Source organism: Vombatus ursinus, unplaced genomic scaffold, assembly GCF_900497805.2.
Source record: "Vombatus ursinus unplaced genomic scaffold, bare-nosed wombat genome assembly UNPS02014924.1, whole genome shotgun sequence".
Lineage (NCBI taxonomy): Eukaryota > Metazoa > Chordata > Mammalia > Diprotodontia > Vombatidae > Vombatus > Vombatus ursinus.
Genome location: NW_020954702.1, coordinates 6297339 through 6322706, shown reverse-complemented (window position 1 = coordinate 6322706; position 25368 = coordinate 6297339). Strand labels below are relative to the sequence as shown.

General features: G+C 36.1%; 1 protein-coding gene across 3 annotated transcripts in view; it reads left to right on the top strand.

Annotated features, from left to right (window-relative positions):
• PDE9A (phosphodiesterase 9A) overlaps positions 1-24331 on the top strand; it is a 168973-nt gene extending 144642 nt beyond the window's left edge. For 2 of the 3 annotated variants that reach the window (XM_027843673.1, XM_027843674.1), the window contains 7 exons: positions 3707-3789; positions 5316-5472; positions 8505-8618; positions 10646-10750; positions 17888-18016; positions 19788-19883; positions 22858-24331. In XM_027843673.1, the coding sequence (XP_027699474.1) occupies positions 3707-3789; positions 5316-5472; positions 8505-8618; positions 10646-10750; positions 17888-18016; positions 19788-19883; positions 22858-22878 (705 nt within the window). In that variant the 3' untranslated portion in view covers positions 22879-24331. Of the gene's footprint in view, positions 1-3706; positions 3790-5315; positions 5473-8504; positions 8619-10645; positions 10751-17887; positions 18017-19787; positions 20041-22857 lie in introns of those variants that run through there. The other variant, XM_027843671.1, reaches the window with a different exon arrangement.
• Positions 24332-25368: the final 1037 nt, after the last annotated feature.

Below are 25368 nucleotides of genomic sequence, written 5' to 3'. Positions count from 1 at the left end.
CACCTCACATCTTGCAGCTTCCAGATTCTGTAGACCCTGGGCCCTGATACAAAGCCAGCACTAGAGACAAGCTCGCCCTATTTACCCTCCTCCATCATACCACTGGCTTCCTTGCTTCCTTCAAACTTGCCACAGGGCCATCTTTAAAGCAGAGCTCAGTCAGGGCCACAAAGCCAGGGCCAGCTGGCTTCCATGGACTCCTGGAGGTCTTCTAGTTCTAGAATAAGAGCCCTTCCTCCATTACCCTCACACACACACACACACACACACACACACACACACACACACACACCCCCTTCCAGGGCTTTCTCCAATATAAGGTACCTCTGCCTCCTGAATCTTTCCTACTGGATTGTAGGTCACTTGGGGCCTCACTGCATTTAGCATTACCACCTACTACAAGGACCTCAAATAGTCTCATCACCTGCCTCCCTCAAGGCAGGACTTCTCTCTAAGCAATTTTGCTCTGACCAGACAAACTTCTCAATAGTTAGCATATTCCAACTAGTCTTCCCATCCTGGTAATTCAAAACCCTCAGCTGATGATATACAAACACTATTCTCCATCCCCAGCTGCCCCCTTGCTCACTCCCATTTACCTCAACCCTACTCACTAATATTCCACTTTTGATCTGACTGCCCTCTTTGTCCTCTGAAATACCTGCTCCAAAATGAACAAACTTCTTTTCATCTTAAAATTCTTCCTTTGTCATGCCTTCCATTTTCCCAATCTTAACTCCTCAGTGAATTAGCCCAACCCTACACTATCCTCTACTCTTAAATCCTTTCATTGTCCTATCCCAAATAACGCCTTGCTAAACCCTAACCCTGAATTATTTCCACCATCTACCTCTTCCTCTACTATTCACATCCTTCTGAACAAAGAAGACAGCGGTTTAACATCACTGAGATGGGGAAAGTAGGAGCAGAAGAGAGTATGCTAAGGAATGAGTGTAGAGATTGAGTAACAATAAAATCCTCTGGATGAAGACAGGTGATTAGAAAGGTTCAAGGTCAAAGTTTTGTGTCACAAACTGTCCAACACGCCATGTTGCTATGAATTTGGGCAAGCCTGATGATTTTGTGGCCCTTTTTGGCAAGGTGGTTTGTCCCAGCCTGTCCTTGACAGCAGGACCTAGATAAGTTGTGCCCTCTGGCTTGTCCAGAGGCCTAGTGCAAAGGTGGTTTGTCCCAGTCTGGAATCTATATAAGCCTAGCCAAGAGGCAGGAGGTGGTTTGTCCCTATTTGGAAACCTAGTGAAGGGAAGTTTGTCCCAGCCCCTCTTTACTAATTTCAAATAGAATCTGAACATATTGTGAGGTTCACAAGACAAAGATAAATTGGGAAGTACACCAAGTATTGTAGCTAGGTAGTATAGATAGAGCACCAGGCCTGTAATCAGGAAGACCTGAGCTCAAATCTGTCCTCAGACACTTACTAAATGTGTGACCCCAGGCAAGTCACTTCACCTCTATTTGCCTCAGTTTCCTTATCTGTAAAACGGAGATAATAATAGCACCTACCTCTCAGGGTTATTGTGAGGATCAAATGAAATAATAATTGTAAAGTGCTTGGCCCATTGCAAAAATTATTTAAATATTATTATTATCATTATTACTTTCCATTAACCATCAGCTAGTAGGCAAAATTAGCTGTTAGGAAAAACATTTACTAAGATAGTATAGTAAAAACAATAGTTATGAAACATCCCCACTCCACCTCCCCTGGGACCCCACTCCTGTAGCCCCACCATACCCCTGGGGCACATTCTCCTGAAAATACATATATCTGTTCTTGTATATAAACTTGTATAATGATAGTGAGGCACAAATAGAACAAACTCAAATGGCCAAAGTTACTCCATTCCAGGTATCAAAGCCCTCTATTCGTATTTTCTTTGGGCTCACCTCTCATTGTTTAGGCCTACTTCTCTCGTGAGTCCAAAGCTGGATTTCTTATAGGTTGACCTTTGTCCCCATATTGCCCTTTCTGACTCAGAAATAAGTGTTAATATTTCATAAATAGATTAACAGGTGTCAGAGTCTTGTTACTACATCAATACTTCATTATATGTGATTGTATCCCATGACTATATCAACTACATCAAATCTGCCTTCATTGACCCAAATACAAAAATGAAACAGACATCAACTGAAGACCTTCACACACACACACACACACACGCGCGCGTGCGCGCGCGCACACACATTGATGTCATTAGAAATTTCCCCTGTTCTTACACTGCTCATTTCATATCACTCAAATATCTTCCTCCTACCCCTACTGTATCTTCTTTTTCTCAAGTTTCAAATGAAAAGGTGATTCTTCTCCTTGTCAGAGTCAACCGCAGTGAATGGCCTCGATTATTTTGGTAAACTATGAGGCGATGTCCCCAACAGAGAGTGTTGTAGGAGGTAGAGGCTTAGGAAGCTTGAAGAGAGATGGGAAGGGTTGAAACAGTTGTTGTGAGTACAATAGGGAATCAACTAAGGAGGTGTGTACTGGGGGCATGCAATATGCATACATAACCAAAATTATAGAAGGTCTGGGGTCCACCACACACCCTTGATGGTCACTTCTCAGCCTGCTACTTGACTTGTTCCCATATTTAATATTATCCTCCTAAATTCTAGAGTAATCTAGGGGAATGTTTATAACTTTATTAATTAATAAAATTACAACCTCTTTCTCATTAATTAATGTTACCTCTAACCTCAACTCCAGTTCATAGATATTATTTATCATATAACTAAAGAAATCTCTTTTTCTAATAGTAGTTACTCATCTACATATATACACATATATTAATTCCTTCATCACCTATGATTAAATTAACATGAACAAAAAACAACATTTGGTGGATGGGAAAAATCACAGCCAGAGTCACATCAACACCTTACTGTAGTTACTCTGTACCTCACTTCTAGAAACACAGTTTCATAATTCAGTTTACTCTACATATTGATTAAAGTCTCTCAAGATTGCCCTTCATACTTTTCCTCACAATAAGAGTTTAATTCATTCTCTAAGGAAAGAGGTTAGTTATGACAGTCCTTTTTCTTTGTCCTTTTTTTCAGCCAATACATGAAGCAGTCTTTCAGAATACATTGTAAACTGCCAGTTCTTCATAGACTTTTCTTCATATATATCAGTTAAGACAGTTTTCACAAGAAATAAGTTTTACCTCACCTTCTTTCCTTTTTCTCCACAGTTGATGTAATATATTCTATATCAAAGTTAAAACACACACTCTCTCTGACTCCATGGGATAAAGTACATCATAACAAGACAGAGTAAGATTCCTCTCAACTGCCAGCACAAAACTGCCTTTTCTGTAGCATTCCATTTGTCTCTTAAAGATTCAGTAACACTATGTATAATCTCAGTGAGAGAGCTTAGTGAAACAAGTGTGATATATGAATAAATACAAAGAATAAGGAAAGCAGTTTCAAGAGACAAGGAATCCTGATAACTATGAAGGTAGGGGAAGCAGCAAGAAAAGACTTTATGCAGGAGATAGTACCTCTTATGTATGCATTGAAGAAAGTTAGGAATTCTAAAAAGTCAAGGTAAGAAAGGAACATGTTCCAGGTATGTAGGACTGATCATTCACTGCCATCAAATATCAATAATGATTTTCTTCTGCAAAGTGAGTGTAAAAGACTGAATCACTATATATTATTATTGCATTTTTTTCTATTGCAGGAAAAGTTTTCTCAAATGGATATCTTAGTTCTAATGACTGCAGCTATCTGTCATGATCTGGATCACCCAGGATACAATAATACGTATGTTCACAATTTTTTGCTATCTTTATTTTAAAGGATAAACTGGCAAGCAAAACAGAAGTGATTCATTATATCAAACAATCATCTGATATTCATAACAATTTAAAGTTGCAGCTGTAAAATAAGACTTTCTCTTTTTTTTAACTTAACATAGACTTTTAATGAGAGAGTTCATATCTCTTTCAAAGTATCTTCTCATTTATGCCATGATTTTCCAGTTTGGGAGGTTTGAAAAAATTGAAGTTCTATTTTCTTTTAAGAGGAAGTAAAGGTATTTTGGCAATGTCATGATTTCATTTATGAGGACGCTCCCTATTAGCCTTTTCATTTTGTTCAACATTTATATCAAAATTTCTATCTTTTCTTTGCACATTCACACTCAGCAACATCAGCCCAAATATGAATATGAAGCAGTATGGCACAATGAAAACATCACTGATTCTAGACTCAGAAGACCTGGGTTCAAATTTCCACCTCTGATAACCTGTGTGAATTTAAGTAAATCACTAATATTCTCTCAGTTTCCTCTCATGCCTCTGAGTTCTATTTTTAATTTAATTGTTCATACAAATAAAGAAATTGAGGGCACTGTGCTAAATAGCTTTTAAAGTCCCTTTTAGGTATATGATCTGATGAAATGGGAAAAAAATTAAAAATTGACTTGAAAATGTATTCTGGTTTTATTTATTAAATAATTGCTTTTTTTAATATGTTGAAAATGTTAGTATTTTTATAAGACCTTGGAATGGAATATATTTTTCTCAAAACTCAGTATCAAAAATCTATGACCAATTCTTAACTATAAATTTATATATCTCATGTATATATTTATACATGTGTGGAAGATGGGAGATGTAGAAATATTTTAAAACCTAGAGCAAGTTTATAAATATATAATAAGGCATAAAGTAATGAAATTGGTTTCAGAAACCACTCGTAGCCATGGGCTTCTTTGTTTTTTGGTCATATTTGACATATACAATTTCTCTTTTATTTTTTCCCCTACTAGATTTTAAGCTCTTCAAGAGAGACTATATAGTTTTCATCTTTATATTCTCATTGCTTAGTACAGTGCTTTGCATGTAGTAGGTGCTAAAAAAAAAAAAAGTTTGCTAAATGAAATTTAATTGAGTGTGCAGAAAATTTTACTCCAAAGAAAATAATTACAAGGTTTGAGTGTTTTATATGTTGAAATTCTCACCTTGTATGTGAAATGTAGTACAAAATACAATTGATTTAGGAAATAGAAGGCCTGGGTTTGAGTTATATCTCTCCCAAGCAACACTCTTGACCTTATCTGAGTCCTGATATCCTCATTTCTAAAATGGTAATAGTAAAATAGGGAAACTACTTACTTAACAGTATTGTTATATGGGTAAAATAAGATTAAATAATATGTATACATAAGATTATATATACATAAGTAGATTTTTGTTATCACAAGATGTATAACACACTGCTGTGTAGGACACATTTGTGTAAACTGTATGTGGTACTTAGATTTCTCACTCTCTGCTTGATACCAGTTACCAGATTAATGCACGCACAGAACTTGCAATACGTTACAATGACATTTCACCTCTGGAGAACCATCACTGTGCAGTGGCTTTCCAGATCATTTCCCAGCCTGAATGCAATATTTTCTCCAATGTAACAACAGAAGATTTCAAAAAGATAAGGCAGGTTTGTAAATGGGGACCCAATAGGTACAATATCTAGGCTGTGGGAGCAAGGGACACTTTTCCATTACATTTTCTTGTATTTTTTTTGGTTAATTTCCAAAACTTTATTATTGTTTCTTTTTAAAATGTAATTTAATATTTTGTTTTCCTCCAATTATATGTAAAACCAATTTTTAATATTAGAGTTTTTTTTAATTTTTGAGTTCAAATTCTCTACCTCCACTCCCAGTTGCCTTCCATTCTCATTGAAAAGACAAGCAATTTGATATAGGTTATACATGTGTAGTCATGCAAAACATATTTCCATGTTAGTCATGTTTTAAGGAAAACAACCAAAAAATAACTAAGAAAAATAAAGAAAGCAAAAAAAAAGCATGCTTTGATATACATTCAGATGCCATCAGTTCTTTGTCCCAAGATGGATAGCATTTTTTGTCATAAGTCCATTAGAATTGTCTTGGAACACTGTATTGTTGATAATAGTGTCATTCATAGTTTATCATCATACAATATTGCTATTACTGTATACAATGCTCCCCTAGTTCTGCTCAATTCACTTTGTATCAGTTCATGTAAGTCTGTCCAGGTTTTTCTGAGGGCATCATGATCATCATTTCTTATAGCACAATAATATTCCATCAAAATCACATATCACAGTTTGTTCAGCTATTCCCCAATTGATGGGTATTCCCTCAATTTCCAATTCTTTGCCACCACATAAAGAGCTGCTATAAATATTTTTGTACATATAGATAATTTTCTTTTTTGTTTTTTATCTCTTTGGGATATAGACCTACAAGTAGTATTGCTTGGTCAAAGGATATGCATGGTCTTATAGTCCTTTGGGCATAGTTCCAAATTGCTCCTCAGAATGGTTGAGTCAGTATACAATTTCACTAAGAGTGAATCTTCCCATTTTCCCATTTCCCTGCAACATTTGTCATTTTCCTTTTCTATTATATTAGCCAAGCTGATAGGTGTAGGGTATAGCTCAGAGTTGTTTTAATTTGCATCTCTCTAATCAATAATGATTTAGGGCATTTTTTCATATAACAGTAGATAGCTTTGATTGCTTTGTCTGAAAACTGCCTGTTCACATCCTTTGATCATTTAGAATTGGGGAATGGTTATTATTTCTATACATTTGACTGAGTTCTCTATATATTTGAGAAATAAGGTCTTTATCAGAGAAATCATAAAATTTTTTATGATTACTATGTATTTCCCTCTATCTTATTTTCCCCCATTTATCCTACTCTCTTCTCTTTCACCCTGTCCATTCTCAAAAGTATTTTCCTTCTGACTTTTACCTCCCCCAATCCACTCTCCCTTCAATTAGCCCCATCCCCGCCCTTCTGTTATCCCTTCCACCTCCTACTTTTCTATAGGGTAAAATAGATTTCTATACCCAACTGAGTATGTATGTTATTCCCTCTTTGAGCCAATTCCAATGAGAGTAAGGTTCAGGTATTCTCTGCTCCTCTCTCCTATTTCTCTCCACTGTGAAAGCTCTTTCTAGCCTCTTTTATGTGAGATAACTTGTCCCGTTCTACCTCTCCCTTTCCACTTCTCCCAGTGCATTCCTCTTCCTCATCCCTTAATTTTGTTGTTTTTTTTTTCAAGATAATAGTCCCATCATATTCAACTAACACCTGTGCCTTCTATGTATGCTCCTTCTAACTGCCCTAATAATGACAAAGTTTTTAGGAGTTACAAATATCATTTTCCCATATAGGAATGTAAACAGTTTAACTTTATTGAATCCCTTATGATTGCTCTTTCCTGTTTACATTTTTAAGTTTCTCTTGAGTCTTGTATTTGAAAGTCAAATTTTCTATTCAGCTCTGGTCTTTTCATCAAGAATGCTTGAAAGTCCTCTATTTCTGTGAACATCCATTTTTCCCCCCTGAAGGATTATAGTCAGTTTTGCTGGGTAGGTGATTCTTGGTTGTAACCCCGGGTCCTTTGCATTCAGAATATCATATTCCAAGCCCTCCAATTCTTTAATGTAGAAACTGCTTAATCTTGTATTATCCTGACTGTGGCTCCATGATATCTGAAATGTTTTTTTCTAGCTACTTCCAATATTTTCTCGTTGACCTGGGAGCTCTGGAATTTGGCTATACTATTGCTGGGAGTTTTCATTTTGGGATTTCTTTCAGGAGGTGATCAGTAGATTTTTTTAATTTCTATTTTACCCTCTGGTTCTAGAATATCAGGGCAGTTTTCCTTGATCATTTCTTAAAAGGTAATTTCTAGGCTCCTTTTTTTTTCTCATCATGGCTTTCAGATAGTCCAATACACAAATAACTGAAGGGAGTAGAACCAGGAGAACATTGTACACAGTAACAGCACATTGTGCAATGACTAACTTTGATAGACTTAACTATTCTCAGCAATACAAGGATCTAAGAAAACTCCAAAAGATTCATGATGGAAAATGCTATCCATATCCAGCTCTCTGGAGTCTGAATGCAGATGGAAGCACACTATTTACTTACTTTCTTTCTTTTTGTTTCTTCTTTCTTGTGGTTTCTTCCATTGGTTCTAATTCTTCCTTCCAACATGACTAATGTAAAAATATGTTTAATATGAATGCATATGTAAAGCCTATATGAGATTTCATGCTGTCTTGGGGAGTAGCAAGGGAAAGGAGAATGAGAAAATTTGGAACTCAAAATCTTATGGAAGTGAATGTTGAAAACTAAAAATAAATAAATAAATTTTTTTAAAAAATAATGTCTTGGTTCTAGTCCATCCTCTGGCTAGCTGTGTGACCAAGAATAAATCTTTTGAGTGTTCAGTGCCCAGTCAACTCTATAAATTATATAAGAGTTTCCAATCTGCATTAGTGGAGGGAATTTTCAAATAGGGAGTATACCGTTCTGATGAACTCACATTGTCTAGCTCAAAAAAGCATTCCCAGTTTACATCTAGGAAACAATATAATCCCAGAGAAAATGTAACGGGCACATATGTGTGATAGATAGAGAGAGACTATTTTATTCATGCATTGTCATTTCAATTATTTAGGGGATAATTACATTAATCCTGGCCACTGACATGGCAAGACATGCAGAAATTTTGGATTCTTTTAAGGAGAAAATGGAAAATTTTGATTACACAAATGAAGAACACATGATTTATGTAAGTAGGCTTCTGATACTTTATTCTTCCAGCAACCAGAATCCAACAAGGTCTTTTGTTTATATTATCATACTTATATGTAGAATGCAATGCCTATAACCTTTCAAAGTCATAGTTCGCCTTGTAAGTTTGTAAGTCTTGAGTAACTATCAGAATTTTGCTCATTGGCAATTTTGTAAAAGGCCATTTGTGCCCAAATATGACAGAATCCATAACAAGTGTACACTGATAAACTGAGAGCTGAAGAATTACCCAAATAATTCAAATGTCCTGGTTTTAATGGATGACAGTACACCAGCCTCCCAAGAAAACTAACCAAGAGGACAATATTGTGAAACTTGCTTTTGAAGGATTATTTTACTTTTAGCAAATAATGCTGACTTACAAAGTCCCAGTTGATTTTGAGGACATTGAAGTCTTCCTATTACTGAATAGCCTTGAAATATAATACATCCTTCAGTCTCTATTATGTGATCAGCTTTGTATGAGAGAAATGGAAAAAAATGAATTAATTTTGGTCTGCATTCTTGTGAATATAATGAACTCTGCTATCTGGCATTTTACTAGATTGAACTTCACTTAAAACAGGCAAATTTGCACATCCATGATAAAGTGAAAAAGATCACTCTTCAGCACTGCAAGAACTTCAAGTAGGTCATCAGAGAAAGATTAATTTATGTTCCTAACCCTTTGGGTTTGAAATGGGCTGTGTGCTACAGTTCAAAGAGACTAGGAATCAGAAATAACTAAGTTCATGTCCTGGCTCTGCCATTAATATTAGCTGCATGACTTTGTGTAAGTCAATTAATTTCTCTGATCTTTAGCTTATCAATCTATAAAATGGAGATCATAACATCAATATATCTAGTTCATAGGATCACTGTGAAGATCAAATGAAGCTAGGAGAAGAGGGTCAAAGCCCTCAGGGTAGCCCTATAAAGGCACATATAATAATAAGCTTGCTCTGAGAATGTGACCAGATACTCATTACACCTAAGCTTTCTTTTTAACATAACTGTTCACTTGGTGATGCTGTTTGATTGCGAATCTTGGACTTCCATGTTCTCCAAGGAATCTAAGCTACTTGGACTATCACAATCTTCAAGGGATATAAGTTGCAGATGATATAAAAAGACATGGAGAAATCCATGGTGGTTAGAGACTGCAATATTTATTCAATAATAACCCATGTGTGAGGAGTAATGTAAAGAATATTCAAAAGAAAATGATGATTTAGAAAAGAAGGTGTGCTGATCCTGTAGTACTAGCAAGGAATAATAACTGGACAGACTTTTCCACTAGTACCTATGAAATAAAAATATCTAGAGATGACCTTCAACATGTTGGGTAGATTCTTTATGGAGGCTATATGGAAGAATATTAAAGAGAACCACAGAAGATCAGAAGCCATGGATGAGTTGTGATGTACACTGACAGAGGGAGAACTCACATTGAAAAGATTTCAGATTCACTGAAGTATTTTAGTGGACTTACAAATGATGAAACTAAGGATGAGTGGTTGTGTCTTACCTAAGGGCACACAACTGTCAGGAATCAAAACAATGGCCTCTTGACTCCAAGTCCAGTGTTATTTCCACTAAACCATAGCAGAGGCTAACGAATAAGAAGATGAACTCCCCTAGTCAGTCAACACATCTGCTATGATCTGCTTCCTAGCAAATAAAAAGCACATGAAAAGAAAATTTTTAAATGGCCTTTGCAAAATCAAAATCCACCCATCAACCAGTGAAAAATCCAAAGAAGGCAAATAGTAATAGGGAATAGACCTTTTATTTCATTGGTATAAGAAACTCTATACAACAATCAGGCAGGTGCTTTCTATGAAATTTAGAGTCTTTAATGAGTTGCCTAGATCATTGAGAGATTAAGTGACTCTCTCAGGGTCATGAGGGAAAAGTCTATGGGAACATATGCCAATTATCTGGAAATGTCAGAAACTGACTTGTAAATCCATATGTCTATGGACATTTATCATAACTCTTTGGTAATAAAGTATCTTCTTTCAGTTAAAGATGATCCTGATAAAATGCTGTGATATATCCAATGAAGTCCGGCCAATGGAAGTAGCAGAACCCTGGGTTGACTGTTTATTAGAAGAATACTTTATGCAGGTAAGAATTCGACAAAGTTAAACTTCATGTCATACCATTTCATAATGTTTTCACAATGGTCAGTATTGAAAGATGTGTACCAAGATGGAATAAAACATTCAGTACCTCCACAGATGAAAAGAAGCAAATTTGATAAAACTAGAGGAGATTGTCACTAGCCTATATCTGAAATGAAATTGGCTACAATTTTTGAAATCAAAGACAATGACAACCCACAAATGCTAATATAGTTAGATCACAATCTACCATTGAATGTCCTCCTGATCTAACTGGTCAAACAAACTGTATTGAAGTTAAAAGAAAATCAGTCAAAAATGTTTAAAAAGCATAAAGCCCCTACTGGGTACCAAGTCCTGTGCTAGGCAATGGGGAGATAAAAACAAAAGCGAAATAGTCAGTGACCTGAAGGAGTTAAGGAAGAGGTTATACCTAGATAGATAGATAGATAGATGTGCAAAGAAAGTAACAGATAATAGTAGAGGAATTCACTCGTATCTGCAGGTATCGCTTGAAGGAAACCAGGGATTCTATAAGGCTGAGGTGAAAAGAAATTCATCCTGGAGATGGGAAACAGCCAGAGGGAAGACATGACAGCAGGAAATAGAGTGCCATGTATGAGTAAAAATAAAAAGGCTAATTTGACTGGATAGTAGAGTGAATAAAGGGAAGAATTTTCAATAGCTAAACTGTGAGCTCCTTGAAAATTGGGACTTACTTTTTTTAATTTGAATCTTCAGTGCTTAGCACAATGTTTGACAATGTTTGGTAAGTGTAGGTAGGTTGAGTCTACATTCTGAAAGCTTTTATATGCTAAACGGAAGAATTTATATTTGATCTCAGATATAACAAAAAGTCACTGGAGTCAACTGAGTAAGAGAATGATATAGTCAGGACCATGTCTTAGGAAAATCACATTGTTGGCTATGTGGAGGAAGAATTGGAGTAGAAAGAGACTTGAGGCAGGTAGACCCATTAAGAAGCAATTATAATGGTCAGGGTGAAAATTGATAAACACCTCAACTTCAGTGGTGGCTATGTGAGTAGAGAGAAGATGAAGAATGACAGAGAAGTCATGGAGGTAGAAATAATAAGATTTGGCAACTGATTGGACATGTGGGTTGAGTGAAAGTGAGAATTCAAGGGTGACACCAAGGTTGCAAACTTGATGATTAGAAGGATGCCTTTGACGGTAATATGAAAGTTTGAGAGTTGGATGGGTTGGGTCAAAGATAATTCCATTTTGGACCTGTTGAATGAATGAATGAAATGAATGAAAAAAAAAGAATTTATTAAGTGCTTTCTGTGTGCAAAGGATTGTGTGAAGTTCCGGAGATACAACTAGAAAAGTAAAACTCCTCTCAAGGAATTCATGTTCTAATGAGGAGACAACATGTGTGGAAGGTTTGAAAAAATGAAATGAAAAGCTCCTATGGTCCTTGTTGTTCAGTCATTTCAGTCATGTCCAACTCTTTGTGACCCCATTTGGAGATTTCTTGGCAAAGATATTGGAGTGGTTTGTCATCTCCTTCTTTAATGGTCCTTAAGTTGCAGTAACAAAGCAGATGGCTACGCCATTTTAATGTAATTTCCATTGATGAAATCATATGTTTTTATGATGAACCATTTGATATGGAACTCATCTCAGTAGAGAAAACAGGACTGGCTACATAGATCTGAAAACCACCTGCACAGAGATAATAATTGAATCCATGGGAGCTGATGAGATCAATGAGAGATGTAGAGAAAGAAGAAACAAAGATGTAAAACAGATATATTAGGAAAAGTGATATCATCATAACTACTCTCTCTTGCTTCTCCTAGTTAGATAACCACTCTTTCTCAGTCCCCTTTGCTGGTTCATCATCCAGGTCATGCCCATTAACTGTGAGTGTCCAACAAAGCTCTATCCTAGATCCTCTACTCTTCTTCATTTATAGTGATCTAATCAACTCGCTATGTTGATGATGCCAACTTCTCCCTGACTTCCAGTTTTGCATCTCCAGCTGCCTATTGGACATCTAAAACTGGATGTCCTAGAGACATCTTTAACTCGCCAGATCCAAAATTGAACTCATTATCTTTTCCCCCTCAACCCTCTCCTCTTCCTAAATGCCCTATTCTTATTGAGAGTACCACCATCCTCGCAGTCACCCAGGTTCACAAACTAGATGTCACCCTCAACTCCTCTCCCTCACCACCACTTTCATATCCAATCTGTTGCCAAAGTCTGTTGATTTTACCTTTTTAACATCTCCCTCTGACACTACCACTATCCTGGTACAGGTCCTCATGACTTCATGCCTGGATTATTGCAATACCCTGTTTTTGGTTTCCCCCATCAAGTCTCTTCTCACTCTAATTCATCCTCCACTCAGCTGTCAAATTAATCTTCCTAACACACAGGTCTGACCATGTCACCCCCACCCCTCATTCAGTGGCTCCCTATCACCTCCAATATCAAACAAAATCCTCTGTTTGGTATGAAAACCCCTTCATAACCTGACCCTCCACTACTTTTCCAATCTTTTTACACCTTACACCTCTCTCTCACCATGTACCCTGTGATCCAGTGGCTATGGCTTCCTTAGCATTCCTTTAACAAAGACACTCCATCACCTGACTCTGTGTATTTTCACTGGCCCATTCCTGGAATTGTCTTCCTCATCTCCACTTCTTGGCTTCCCTGGCTTCCTTCAATCCCAGCTAAATCCTACATTCCACAAGATTCTGCGGCTAATTTTATGGCTTTCTATTCTATTCTAGTTCTATGGCCTTCTCTCTGTTAATTATCTCCAATTTACCCTGTATATAGTGTTTTTTTTACATAGTTATTTGCAGGTTGTCTCCCTGATTAGACTGTGAGCTGCGTGACAGCAGAGACTGCCTTTTGCTTTTCATTGTACCCTTAGTTCTTAGCATGCTGTCTGGCACATAGGGGATGCTTAATAAATGTTTATTGACTGACTGACATGGATGATGAATCAGTAAAGTAGAGGAGTTGGAGAGGTAGAATGTTCTCTCCAGGAGGGAGTAGTGTCACACACACATACAAACACACACACACACACACACACACACACACACACACATACACACCAGGAAAAGAGAGTCCAGGAAAAGAGGATACTCAACAGTGTCAAATGATACACAGATAGATCAAGAAGGATGAGGATTGAGAAAATCCACTAGATCTGGGAACTAAGATCTAACTCTGGATAGAGGAGTTTCAGTTGAATGATGAGGTCAAATATCTGATTACAAAGGATGGAGACATAAGTGAGAAGAGAACAGGTAACAAGTATAGATAGCCTTTTCTAGGACTTTAGCTAAGAAAGGGAGAAGAAACAAAGGACAGTAGTTTGAGGCAAAGGTGGATCTGGTTGAGGATTTTTTAAGAATGGAGGAGACTCAAGAAAAGCATAAAAAGGGGCACAAGAAAGGGAAATCACAGAGGAATTAATAAAGTTAATCTGTTTATATTACTACATAGAAAGATGATACTTGTAACTCTTAAGAACTTTCTTATTATTAGGAAAGTTAGAAGGAGTTTTTATATAGACAGAGGGCATAGGTATGAGATGAATATGACGGGATATCTAAAAAAATAAAATTAAGGAGTGAGAAAGAGGAATTCACTGAGAGAAAGAGAAAGGGATAAATTATCTCACAAAAAAGAGGAAAAAAGAACTTTTACAGTTGAAGGGAAGATAAGGGAGATGGTGGGGAATGTTTGAACCTTACTCTCATTGGAATTGACTCAAAGAGAGAAAAACATACACACTCAGTTAAGTATAGAAATCTATCTTACTCTACAGGAAAGTAAGATGAGAAGGGGGGGTGCTCATAGAAGGGAGGGTACATTGGGAAAGATAGTAGTCAGAAGCAAAACACTTTTGTGGAGGGACAGGGTAAAAGGAGAGAGAGAATAGAATAAATGGGGGGAATAGGATGGAAGGAAATACAGTTAGCAATCATAACTGAAAAAATTTTTGAAGCAAGCTCTGATAAAGGCCTCATTTCTCAAATATATAGAGAAATGAGTCAATTTGATAAAAATAAGAGCTATTCACCAACTGACAAATGATCAAAAAATATGAACAGGCAGTTTTCAGATGAAGTAATCAAAGCTATCTATAGCCATATGAAAAAAATGCTCTAAGTCACTATTGATTGGAGAAATGCAAATTAAAACAATTCTGAGATACTGCCTCACACCTATTAGTTGGCTAATAAGACATAAAAGAAAATGACAAATGCTGGAAGGGATGTGGGAAAATTGAGACACTAATATACTGTTGCTGGAGTTGAACTAATTTAGTCTTTACGTAGAGTAATTCGGAACTATGCCCAAATATTTATAGCAGCTCTTTTCTGGTGGCAAAGGTTTGGAAATTGAGGGGATGCCCATCAATTGGGTAATGGCTGAACAATTTGTGGCATATGATTATGATAGAATACTATTGTGCCATAAGAAATGATGAGCTGGATGCTCTCAGAAAAACCTGGAGACTTACATGAACTGATGCAAAGTGAAATGAGTATAACCAGGAGAACATTGTACAGAGTAACAGTAATATTATAAGATGATCAACTGTGAATGGCTTAGTATTTGCAACAATACAATGATCCAAGACAACTCTAAAGGACTTATGATGAAAAATGCTATCCATCCCCAGAGAAAAAACTGATGGAATCTGAATATACATCCAAGCATCTTTTTACTTTCTTTATTTTGTTTCAGTTCTTACTTTGGTCTATGTTTTCTTTTACAACATGACTAATATGGGAATATGTTTTGCATGACTACACATGTTAACCTATATCAAATTGCTTGCCTTCTCAATGAGGGTGGGAGAAAATTTGGAACTCAATTTAAAAAAGGAATGTAGAAATTGTTTTTACATGTAATTAGGGAAAACAAAATACTAAATTTTAAAAAAAGAATGGAGAAGACTGAGATGTGCTTATAGGCAACAGAGAATGAACTAGTAGATAGAAGAAGATTGATGATTAGGAAGAGAAAGGAAGATTGAAGGGACAATCTATTAGAGAAGATGGGAGGGAATGACAGCATGAATACATGTAGAGGGACTGGATAGGATAAGACCACTTCATTAGAGACTAGAGTGAGATAGGAGAGAGAGTAAAGAGAGCAGAGAGTAAAGGAGTAATAAGATATAAAGAAGAGGAAAAGAAGATCATAGAGAATAGCCTTGATTTTCTCAGTAAAATGTGATACAAAGTCCTCAGCAATGAAATGAGGGTGAGGGAGAGTTTTGTGGGAGACTCGAGGAGAGAAGAGGTTTGAAACAGTTAAGTGAAATAAAAAAATCAATTAGGGTAGAATAAAAGGATTTGCTTGTAAAGACCCAGTTGAGATTAAATAACACAAATTTGTTGTGGACTCATTCAGCACAGTTCTGTGACATTGGCTCCATTCAATAGCAGATTTGCAGCAGACAAGGTGCGTAGAGGTGACAGTCCAGAGTTGGAGATTGGCAAGGTGACATAGGATTTTAACCCAAAGGTTTTGAAAGTAGAAAATAGGGTAGAGTTTAAGTTGTTAAATAAAGGGTCAAAATTGGAAGGGGAGGAATAGGAAACCAGAGAAAGAATGATGACCTGGTAAAGTAATAAGGGGTGAATAAATTATAGGTCACAGTGAGAATAAAGAATAGGTTTAATATAGTAAGACCTAGGGAGAAATGGAATGATAGGAGTCTATGATCAAGAGTTCTTGATCAGGAGATGGGTAAAAGCCCACAAATCAATGTAAGTTATAGCTATAAGGAAGCTCTCAACCTGTGATCCTAACTGACCATGAAAGTAAATAAATTGAGGGGCTTGGACTAGATTATTGGTTCTATGATGGCCAGATCTTGATTTATGATCCTATGAAATAGGATATAAATTAAAAGTATTTGGCTTGAAAATATATTCTGGTTTCTTTCATGGAGTATTTGCCCTTTATATTAAAAATATTAACATTTTGCGAGTCCTTGGAATAGAATATAATTATCTTGGAAATCAGAAACTTTTGTGATATGTAAAATTAAACCAAGAGAAGCATCTGATTTTAAAAATGGCAACAGGATAAGCTATACATTCACAGCATACTATTAAAATGAATGATTTAATCAATTCTGGAAATATAGCACCAATAAGTAGGAAATGACCACAAGTTTTCATGTAGGCCAGCCTTCTGATTCCAATTAGAACAATGCTAAGTTTAGTAATTAAAGGTTCATACATTCTAAATATGGAGAATGAATGAATGAATGAATGAACAAAAAAAAATGAATAGCCTTTATTAAGCACTTACTAAGTGCCACACACTATGCTAAGCACTAGGGATTCAAGTCCCTCCCTTCAAGGAGCTGACATTCTAACAGAGAAAGAAAACATGTATTGGGAAGTGGTATCCAAAGAAAAGGATGTTGGTCTCAGAAATTCACAGGGATAGTGAATGAAGCCATGAGAAGAGACAATAGACATGTTGTTTTAGAAGCAATGGAAACCTGATTATGGATTTCAGAGTAAAATTGGAGAGGTGAGTGGCACAGTGTGGGACACACATAGCAGCAGAATAGATAGCAAGAAAATTGCCCAGATGAGAGGGAATATGATTTATGGTTCGAATGGACCAGACTGGGGCTGGCTAGATATAGGAGGCTATGTGAATTTGTAATCTCTCCTGATATGAATCAGGACAGCTTCAACAACAGAATATTAATAATTATTTAATATTGAGCACATGAATAGGGTGATTTCAATCCTTTCAAATTTCCAAAGAATTTAATAGTTTTATATTTATAACTGCTTTGTGCATCAGCTAAACTGCTATTCCAATGATATATCTATCTTAACACTAGAAGGACCAGGCATGTCAATTGATGCAATAAATTTTTAAATAATTTTTATCATTTTATATAATTTACTATAATTTCTCTTATATGTACAAATGCACCTTAAATACAAATAATTACAAGGAAATGTTATAATTTTACTTTGAAATAAAAATTTCCATCTTATTATCTCTAGTATGTGCAAATGCACTGTGTCAATTGATGCACCTTGGTCCTTTGAGGTATTCTTAAATTTCAGTCTTTAGAACACTGTGTTTTGCATTTAACTCAGAGTGACAGAGAAAAATCTGAAGGACTTCCAGTGGCACCTTTCATGGACCGAGACAAAGTGACCAAACCTACAGCTCAAATTGGATTCATCAAGTTTGTTTTAATCCCAATGTTTGAAACAGTTACCAAGGTAAATAACTGACATTGCACTATATATTACATATAAAGAATCTGAAAGACAACCATATTCTCAGTGTTACCCAGATGAAACCTGTTCAGTGACATGTAATTACTCCCAAAAGTGATGCTTATGGCAAATGGTTTTCACTCAGAATCACAAAATCTCAGGTTTGTTAAGGGTCTCAGGGACCATATAGTACAACCCATACCTTAAAAAATAATTCCCCTATGATGTATTAGGAAGTGGTCTACCATTCTTTGCTTTAAAGCCTCTGGTCAGAGAGGACCCACTACTTCCTGAAATGGCCCAATCTACTTTTGCATATTTTTGATTATTAGAAAGAAAAGTATATGTCAAGCTTAAATTTGCTTCTTTATAACTTCTGTCCATTGCTACTCATTCTGCCATCTGGGACCAAACAGAAAAAGTAAAAACCCATCATTCAGGTGACAACCCCTTTATGCTTACCCTAAATCTTCCTTCAATTAGTCCTCCCAGTATGAACTTGAAGGCCATCTATATCTTCACCCAGAAGCTTAACAATGTCTATCCTAAGATGTAATCCAGATGCAGTCTGACCAGTGGAGGGTATTGGGGAGGGGGACAGGAATAAGCATGTATTATAGTGCTTATCATGTGCCAGGCATTGTGCTAAGTGCTTCATAAATATCTCCTACATATGCCTGCCTGTATGTTGTTCCTCACAACAACCCTGTAACAGTAAGTGCTATAATTGTTTCCATTTTACAGATGAGGAAACTGAGGCAGACAGCAGTTAAATGACTTGCCCAGGGTCACAAAGCTAGTAAGTGTCTGAAGCTAGATTCAAACTCAGATCTTTCTGACTCCAGGCCCAGCACTCTATCCTACACTAAATAGCTGTCCCACCTAACTGTCTCACTAACACCTCTCTTAGCCTGGACACTATGCCACTTTTCAGACTGAAAACCCATTAGAAATTTTTGGTGCTATATAAACTATAACAAATTGCTTGTTATTTCGGGGACAGACAGAGAGAATTTGGAATTCAAAATTTTTTAAAAAGCACGTTAAAACTTATTTTTACATGTAATTGGAAAAAATAGTTTTTAAAAAAAAATTTTTTTTGCTGCCAAATGACACTCTTGATTCATATTGAACTTGCAGTTTACTAAAAACCCCAGATTTGCCTCTTTGCAACTTCTACCCTCTGGGCTCAAACAAAATAAGTCAAAACTTTATTACTGTGTGACAGCTCTCCTATATCCCTGCTAATTCTTCTGTTCTTTAATCTAAATACTTATCAGACAAATTGCTGGGGATTCATACTCCTTCATTCCGAACTTGTAAGGTATAAGACAAAAAAATATATTAGTGCTGCCTCAGGCATCAGATGTTTTACTATTCCTTAAATTTGGTTTTGAGTTCTAAATTTACATTAAATTTACGTTTGTTTGTAGTTATTAATAATTTGCATCTATTATACCATATGATTTTCATGAGAAGGTGTGAAATAAGTAGTATAATTCTCTCCAGGAAACTTCAACTTAGATCTTCTGACTCCAAGTCCAAGATCATTTTCACTGTGCTTGTCTAGAATTGCACAAATAAAGCATACAGGTCCTATTCATGTTTCAAATTAGTGACGGTCACATGAGCTCCATCTAGGTCAATAGCACAGCTGGAATATTTGTACAGAACACTCACCCATGTGAAAAGAGTAAGGCACATTTATTCTTGATTATTTTTTATTGTTTCAGAGGTAATGAAATATTTAAACATGTATATTTATTTCTTCTAGCTTTTTCCTATGGTTGAAGAATTGATGCTTCAGCCTCTTTGGGAATCTAAAAATCGTTATGAGGAATTAAAAAAAATAGATGATGCCGAGAAAAAGGTAAAGCATAATAATGCCTTGCTGATGACACATAAGTACCTGATAATCTTTCTCGATCATATATTGAAAAACCTTTAAAATGATCATATTAGCTGAAAATAATGACAATATATTCTACATAAGAATAAATAAAAGCACATTTCAATTTTCCTGAAAAGCAGTATGTTAATAAATAACTCTCTAAGTATAGAAGGAGACTCCTCCAAATCCATATACATACTACAGTTCTTTCCTAAAAGAAAAATGGTGCCATATGACAAATCCAGTGGCTATTCAATGTATTCACTAGTTCTGCATCATGGTAAGCATTATACTTATAGCAATGGTGAGTGGGATTAGTCAACCATTCCTATTTGCCCCTACTTACTGTACTACTGACTCATTGCTTAGATGGTTTCTCAGTATAAATGCTCCTCTACTTTGGGAAATTGTATAAAGGATCTGTAATTTTCTCTGTTGTTTAGCTCTATGTCCCTAGCCAGAGACAGCACTTTGGCAAGATGTCTCAGTGTTAGATTTATCTCTCTTTCTCAAATGATGCTCCCCATTCAATTGCTTCCTCCGAACTGTATATCTACCATATAAACTCAGACTAGCAAACACCTGTGGTAAACACTATAGTAAAAACAAAGTACATATTTAGATCAAAGAAAGTAAATAAACTTGCCCCATGCCCAAGAGGGAAATGTTTCAGGCTTCCATGAGTGAGCCCAATTGAAGAAATTATTATTATTAATTGTTATTAATAATAATAATAATAACTGGCACTAATATGTACTTTAAGGTTTATAAAACATTTTACATGTTAGCTCATTTGATCCTCACAATAACCCTATGAGGCGAGTGTTATTATTATCCTCATTTTGCAGATGAAGCAAATGAGACCCACAGAGGTGGGAGAAATGAAAAGGCAAAAATATTGATGCAAAAAATTTTTGATACTATTTGCTTTTCTATGTAACATGAGCTATACATAGCATGTACACATATTCCTTACCTACCCCTGGCCAACCACCTACAGTATGTAGGTACTTGGTACTTCATTTCAGGAGATGATGACACACTTCCTGAGTATTTCAATCATATTATGGCTCAACACTGAAAAACCTTTTTGCTTAAACCTGAATGGTCCCTTGGTCCTCCTCTTTGACAATAGCAAGAAAGTGAGGGTTCAGTTGACCAAAAGGAGAAATTTCTTAATAGGTTCTATCTTTTCCCAAAACCCTGCTAGAGGCATCACATAACAGAAAAATAAACATATACTTCAAAAGAAAATTGCGTACCAAATTTGGAAGGAAAATCTAGCAAATGCAAAATAGAATTTCAAAAAGAAAATTCATTATCCAATAACCTTAATCAAAAGTATCCACAGTTGGAACAAATTCAACTTTAAACTAAAGTTGTAAAGGGGAAAAAAATGAACATGAAACTGATAATTCAAGAATATCAAAATTTTAAATGTAGCATGGCTGTTTTCAAGGCATGAAATAATGACATAGATAATTCTACTTAGAAACAGGAAGGAAAAAATTAATATGGTAAGAGGAGAAAAGAAAGTAAAGATAGATATAAGAAAGATATATTGTTCTCATTTGTAACTAGAAGTAGTGCTTTCTGGCAAGGTATAGAAGTTCAAGTGGAAATTAAAAGCAAAAAGAGACTGATCACTCTCTTCTTCTAGACCCCACCTTCAGAGTTTGGGGGCACAGTTCCCCTTTCTAGACCATGCCTTACATCTCCCATCTTTAGTCCAGTTCAAGTTTCACTAAGAATGTCAGACTGTCTAGTCAACCTGAATCTTGAATACTTATGAATTGTCCCAAGTTACATGGTTATCTCTGCTCCGCTTATGAGTTATTAATCAGTCAAAACCATACAAAAGTCTTTCAATTGGTTCACCACCAGTAAGGACTGTGGAGGTTAAGAAGGGGAAAGAGGAACCAGCATTTATTAAACACCTTTCATGTGCGAAGCACTTTGCAAATATCTCCTTTGATCCTCATAACAACCCTAGGAAGTAGTGCCATTATTATCCCCATTTTACAGATGAGGAAACTGAAGCAGAGATTAAATGACTTACCTAGGGTCACACAGCTTAGTAAGTGTCTGAACCCATATTTTCACTCAAGTCTTCCTGACTCCAGGTCCAGGGCTCTATCCACTGTGCCACCTAGCTGCCTTGTCCTGGGGAAGAAAAAAATGCTTTTCCCTTCCACATCCTTGTTTGTGGAGACTAAAGCACAGTACTTTTAAAGGTCACTCCCAAAGCATTTATGGATGCTTGAAAAGTGCTCTCTTAAAGGGGGTAGAGATAGAAGGGAGGGCAGTTTAGGAGAAGGGGTATTCAGAATGCATGCCATCTTGGGAGGGATGAGATGGGGAGAAAATTTGGAATTCAAAATTTTGTGAAAGTGAATGTTGAAAACTAAAAACAAATAAATTAATCTAATATGTAAAAGAAAGAAAGAAAGAAAGAAAGAAAGAAAGAAAGAAAGAAAGAAATGAAGGAAGGAAGGAAGAAAGGAAGGAAGAAAGAAAGAAAAGTGCTCTCTTACTTAAATTTTCTAGGTTTGCTGTTCCTACTCAATTTGCCTGGCACATTCTGTCTTTGTTGAAATGTAAAAGCAAAGTGTCCAGATCCTTTTCACATTCCAAATTAGTGAAGGTCAGATGAGCTCTACCTGTGTCAATAGTGCTATTAGAATATTTGTACAGAGCATTTCCAAGCAATCAGAAAGAACATTCTGTTTTTCTTCTTTCTCATATCCTTCAAGCACCTTTTACTAGGCTCTCCATGTGTGTCACAGATCCCATTTAACATCCTATAGATGTAATCCTGTGGATTTTATAGTGTTAGTTTGGAATTTTGAATTCTTCCACACAAAAATACACACACACACACACACACACACACACACACACACACACACACACACACCACAGCATCACAAATATTTCCCTTTTCCTTTTCCAGGCCATTTATGAGGAAAACTAGAAGACTGTTGAACTCAGGTTTGGACTGGTCTGTTAAGTGTCTTGGGATTCTTCAGCACAGAACAAAGATGATCCTTCCTGAAGTCTTATAGGACCTTATTTTCTAAGAATTATCAGTAATGGAAAACTAAGGGAAGAGGGAAGGAAGGTGATGGAGGAGAGGAGAAAGGAATTCATCATAGTCCATAGAATTTTATTTTTTAAACTGTTTTAAATAACATATTCTTATACAGAAACAGGTACTGTTTTTACTTTGTACATTTGTGTGTAAAATGGCACTTTTGCTCCAAAATAAACACTTGTTGATAAATGTTTAATTGAAAACGGGAAGCATTTCTACTGTTCACATGTGGGGAAACGGCATTTGTACTTTTACCCAGAATGTATTTTAGAACAATTGACTGGTATAATGAGGTATATACATGAAACCTATCTACTATATTAAAACTTGGAGTGGTATATATGTACAAACAAGCAAATAGAATATGTTTGCATAATGTGTTTCTGCAATGAGTAAGACTGAGGTGCATATATGTATAACATGTGGACATATAGGATATAATGTTGTCAGCCTACACAGTGTAATTGTGGGTGTATTGATTCAGTATCCTATAAGGACATGTAAACATGTACAATGATTGTGAATGAAAACAAAAGTATACCCATTTCCAGTGAAATGATAATTTAAATGTTTGCGCTAAAGATTAGGGAGGGCAACAATTTCAATGAAGTTGAAATTTTAGGAAGGCAAAGCTGTGATTTTTCACTAGCTTCTTATCAGAACTCTCTGATAAACTATCACTTTAAATGTTCTAGGGATATTTTATATAACAAGACACCCACAGAAGTTGAGGGAAAAGCCTATAATTGTTTATATTTCTGCTTTAATTCTTTCTGAAAAAGAATTAGACATACACTAAGCCATATGTCTTCCAACTTCAAGGCATGCTTTTTTTTTTAACCCTAGATCGTTATTTTTTTCAAAAATAGCCAATAATTTCTTCCATGTGAAGTGGAATTTGTCTCTGTGTAGTGAGGTTTTCCTTTCAAGAAGAATACAAAACATGAGTTGGAGTGAATGAAAAACATTTCTTTTTTAAAATAAAATTTTATTGATCTTTTGGGGGTTTTTTTACATCACCATAGTTTCTCCCAATATCACTTCATCTCCCCCCCATCCCATGTAATAAATGCTATTTTTTAAAGACAGAAAAAGAAAAGAAAGATGAAAAATCAGTGTAACTAGTCAATACATTAAAAAAAAAAGTCTGAAAATACATGCAATCTGCAATGGTTGAGAACCTCCCATCTTTGCAAAGGGTGGGAGTTCTCCCACTAGGGTGGGAGTTCAAGCCATGCTGGTTCTTCACAATTTTGCAACCTGCCCTTTTGATTTGTGTGCATGGTTGTTTCTTTCCACTCACACTGTTGAAGTCATCGTATATATGGTTTTCTTTTTTTTTTTTCTTTTTTTTTTTTGGTGAGGCAATTGGGGTTAAGTGACTTGCCCAGAGTCTCACACCTGGTGAGTGTATGTGTCTGAGGCAGGATTTGAACTCAGGTCCTCCTGACTCCAAGGCCAGTGCTCTATCCACTGTGCCACCTAGCTGCCCCTGTATATATGGTTTTCTTGGGTCTGCTTACTTCATTCTCCATTAGTTTATATAGATCTTTCCATGTTTTTCTGTATTCACCAAATCCATCATTTCATAGAGCACAGTAATATTCCATTACACTCATGCACCACAATTTGTTTAGCCATTCCCCAGATGATGGACATGTATTGTTTCCAATTCTTTGTTATTACAAAAAGTGAAGCTATAAATATTTTGGACATTCTTTTTATCAATAGCTTCCTCAGGGGAGTAAGCCCATCAATGGAACCTCTGGGTCAAAGGATATGGACATTTTAGTCACTTTATTTGCTTAATTTCAATTTGTTTTCCAAAATGGTTATAGTGATTCACAGCTCCATCAACAATGAACCAGCATGCCTGTCTTTCCACAAGCCCTCCAACATTGACCATTCCCATATTTAGTCATCTTTGCTAGCTTGCAGGGTATGGGGTGAAATCTTAGGGAGGTTTTGAATTACATTTCTCTTATTAGTTATTTGGAGCACTCTTTCATGTGATTATTAATAGCCTGCAATTCTTTTTGTTCATAGTCTTTGACCATTTATCTATAGGGGAATGGGTACTTACTATGTGCCTAGTACTGTGCTAAGTGCTGAGCACACAAATAGAAAATCGGGACAATTCCTGCTCTCATAGAGCTCACATTTTAGTGAGGGTAGACAATACTGGAGGATTCTGCTGCAGATCTGACAAAAAGCCCCGGTGATATTTAAGGTTTAGTCCAGGAAACCATGCAACTGCACAGCAGGTAGTCTGGGGAGAGTTCAGAGATCATTTAAGGTAATTCCCAAATGAATCACAACTCTGCTCTACAACTTTTCCATGGGTCCTCTTTGAGAACAAAGGATGAACAA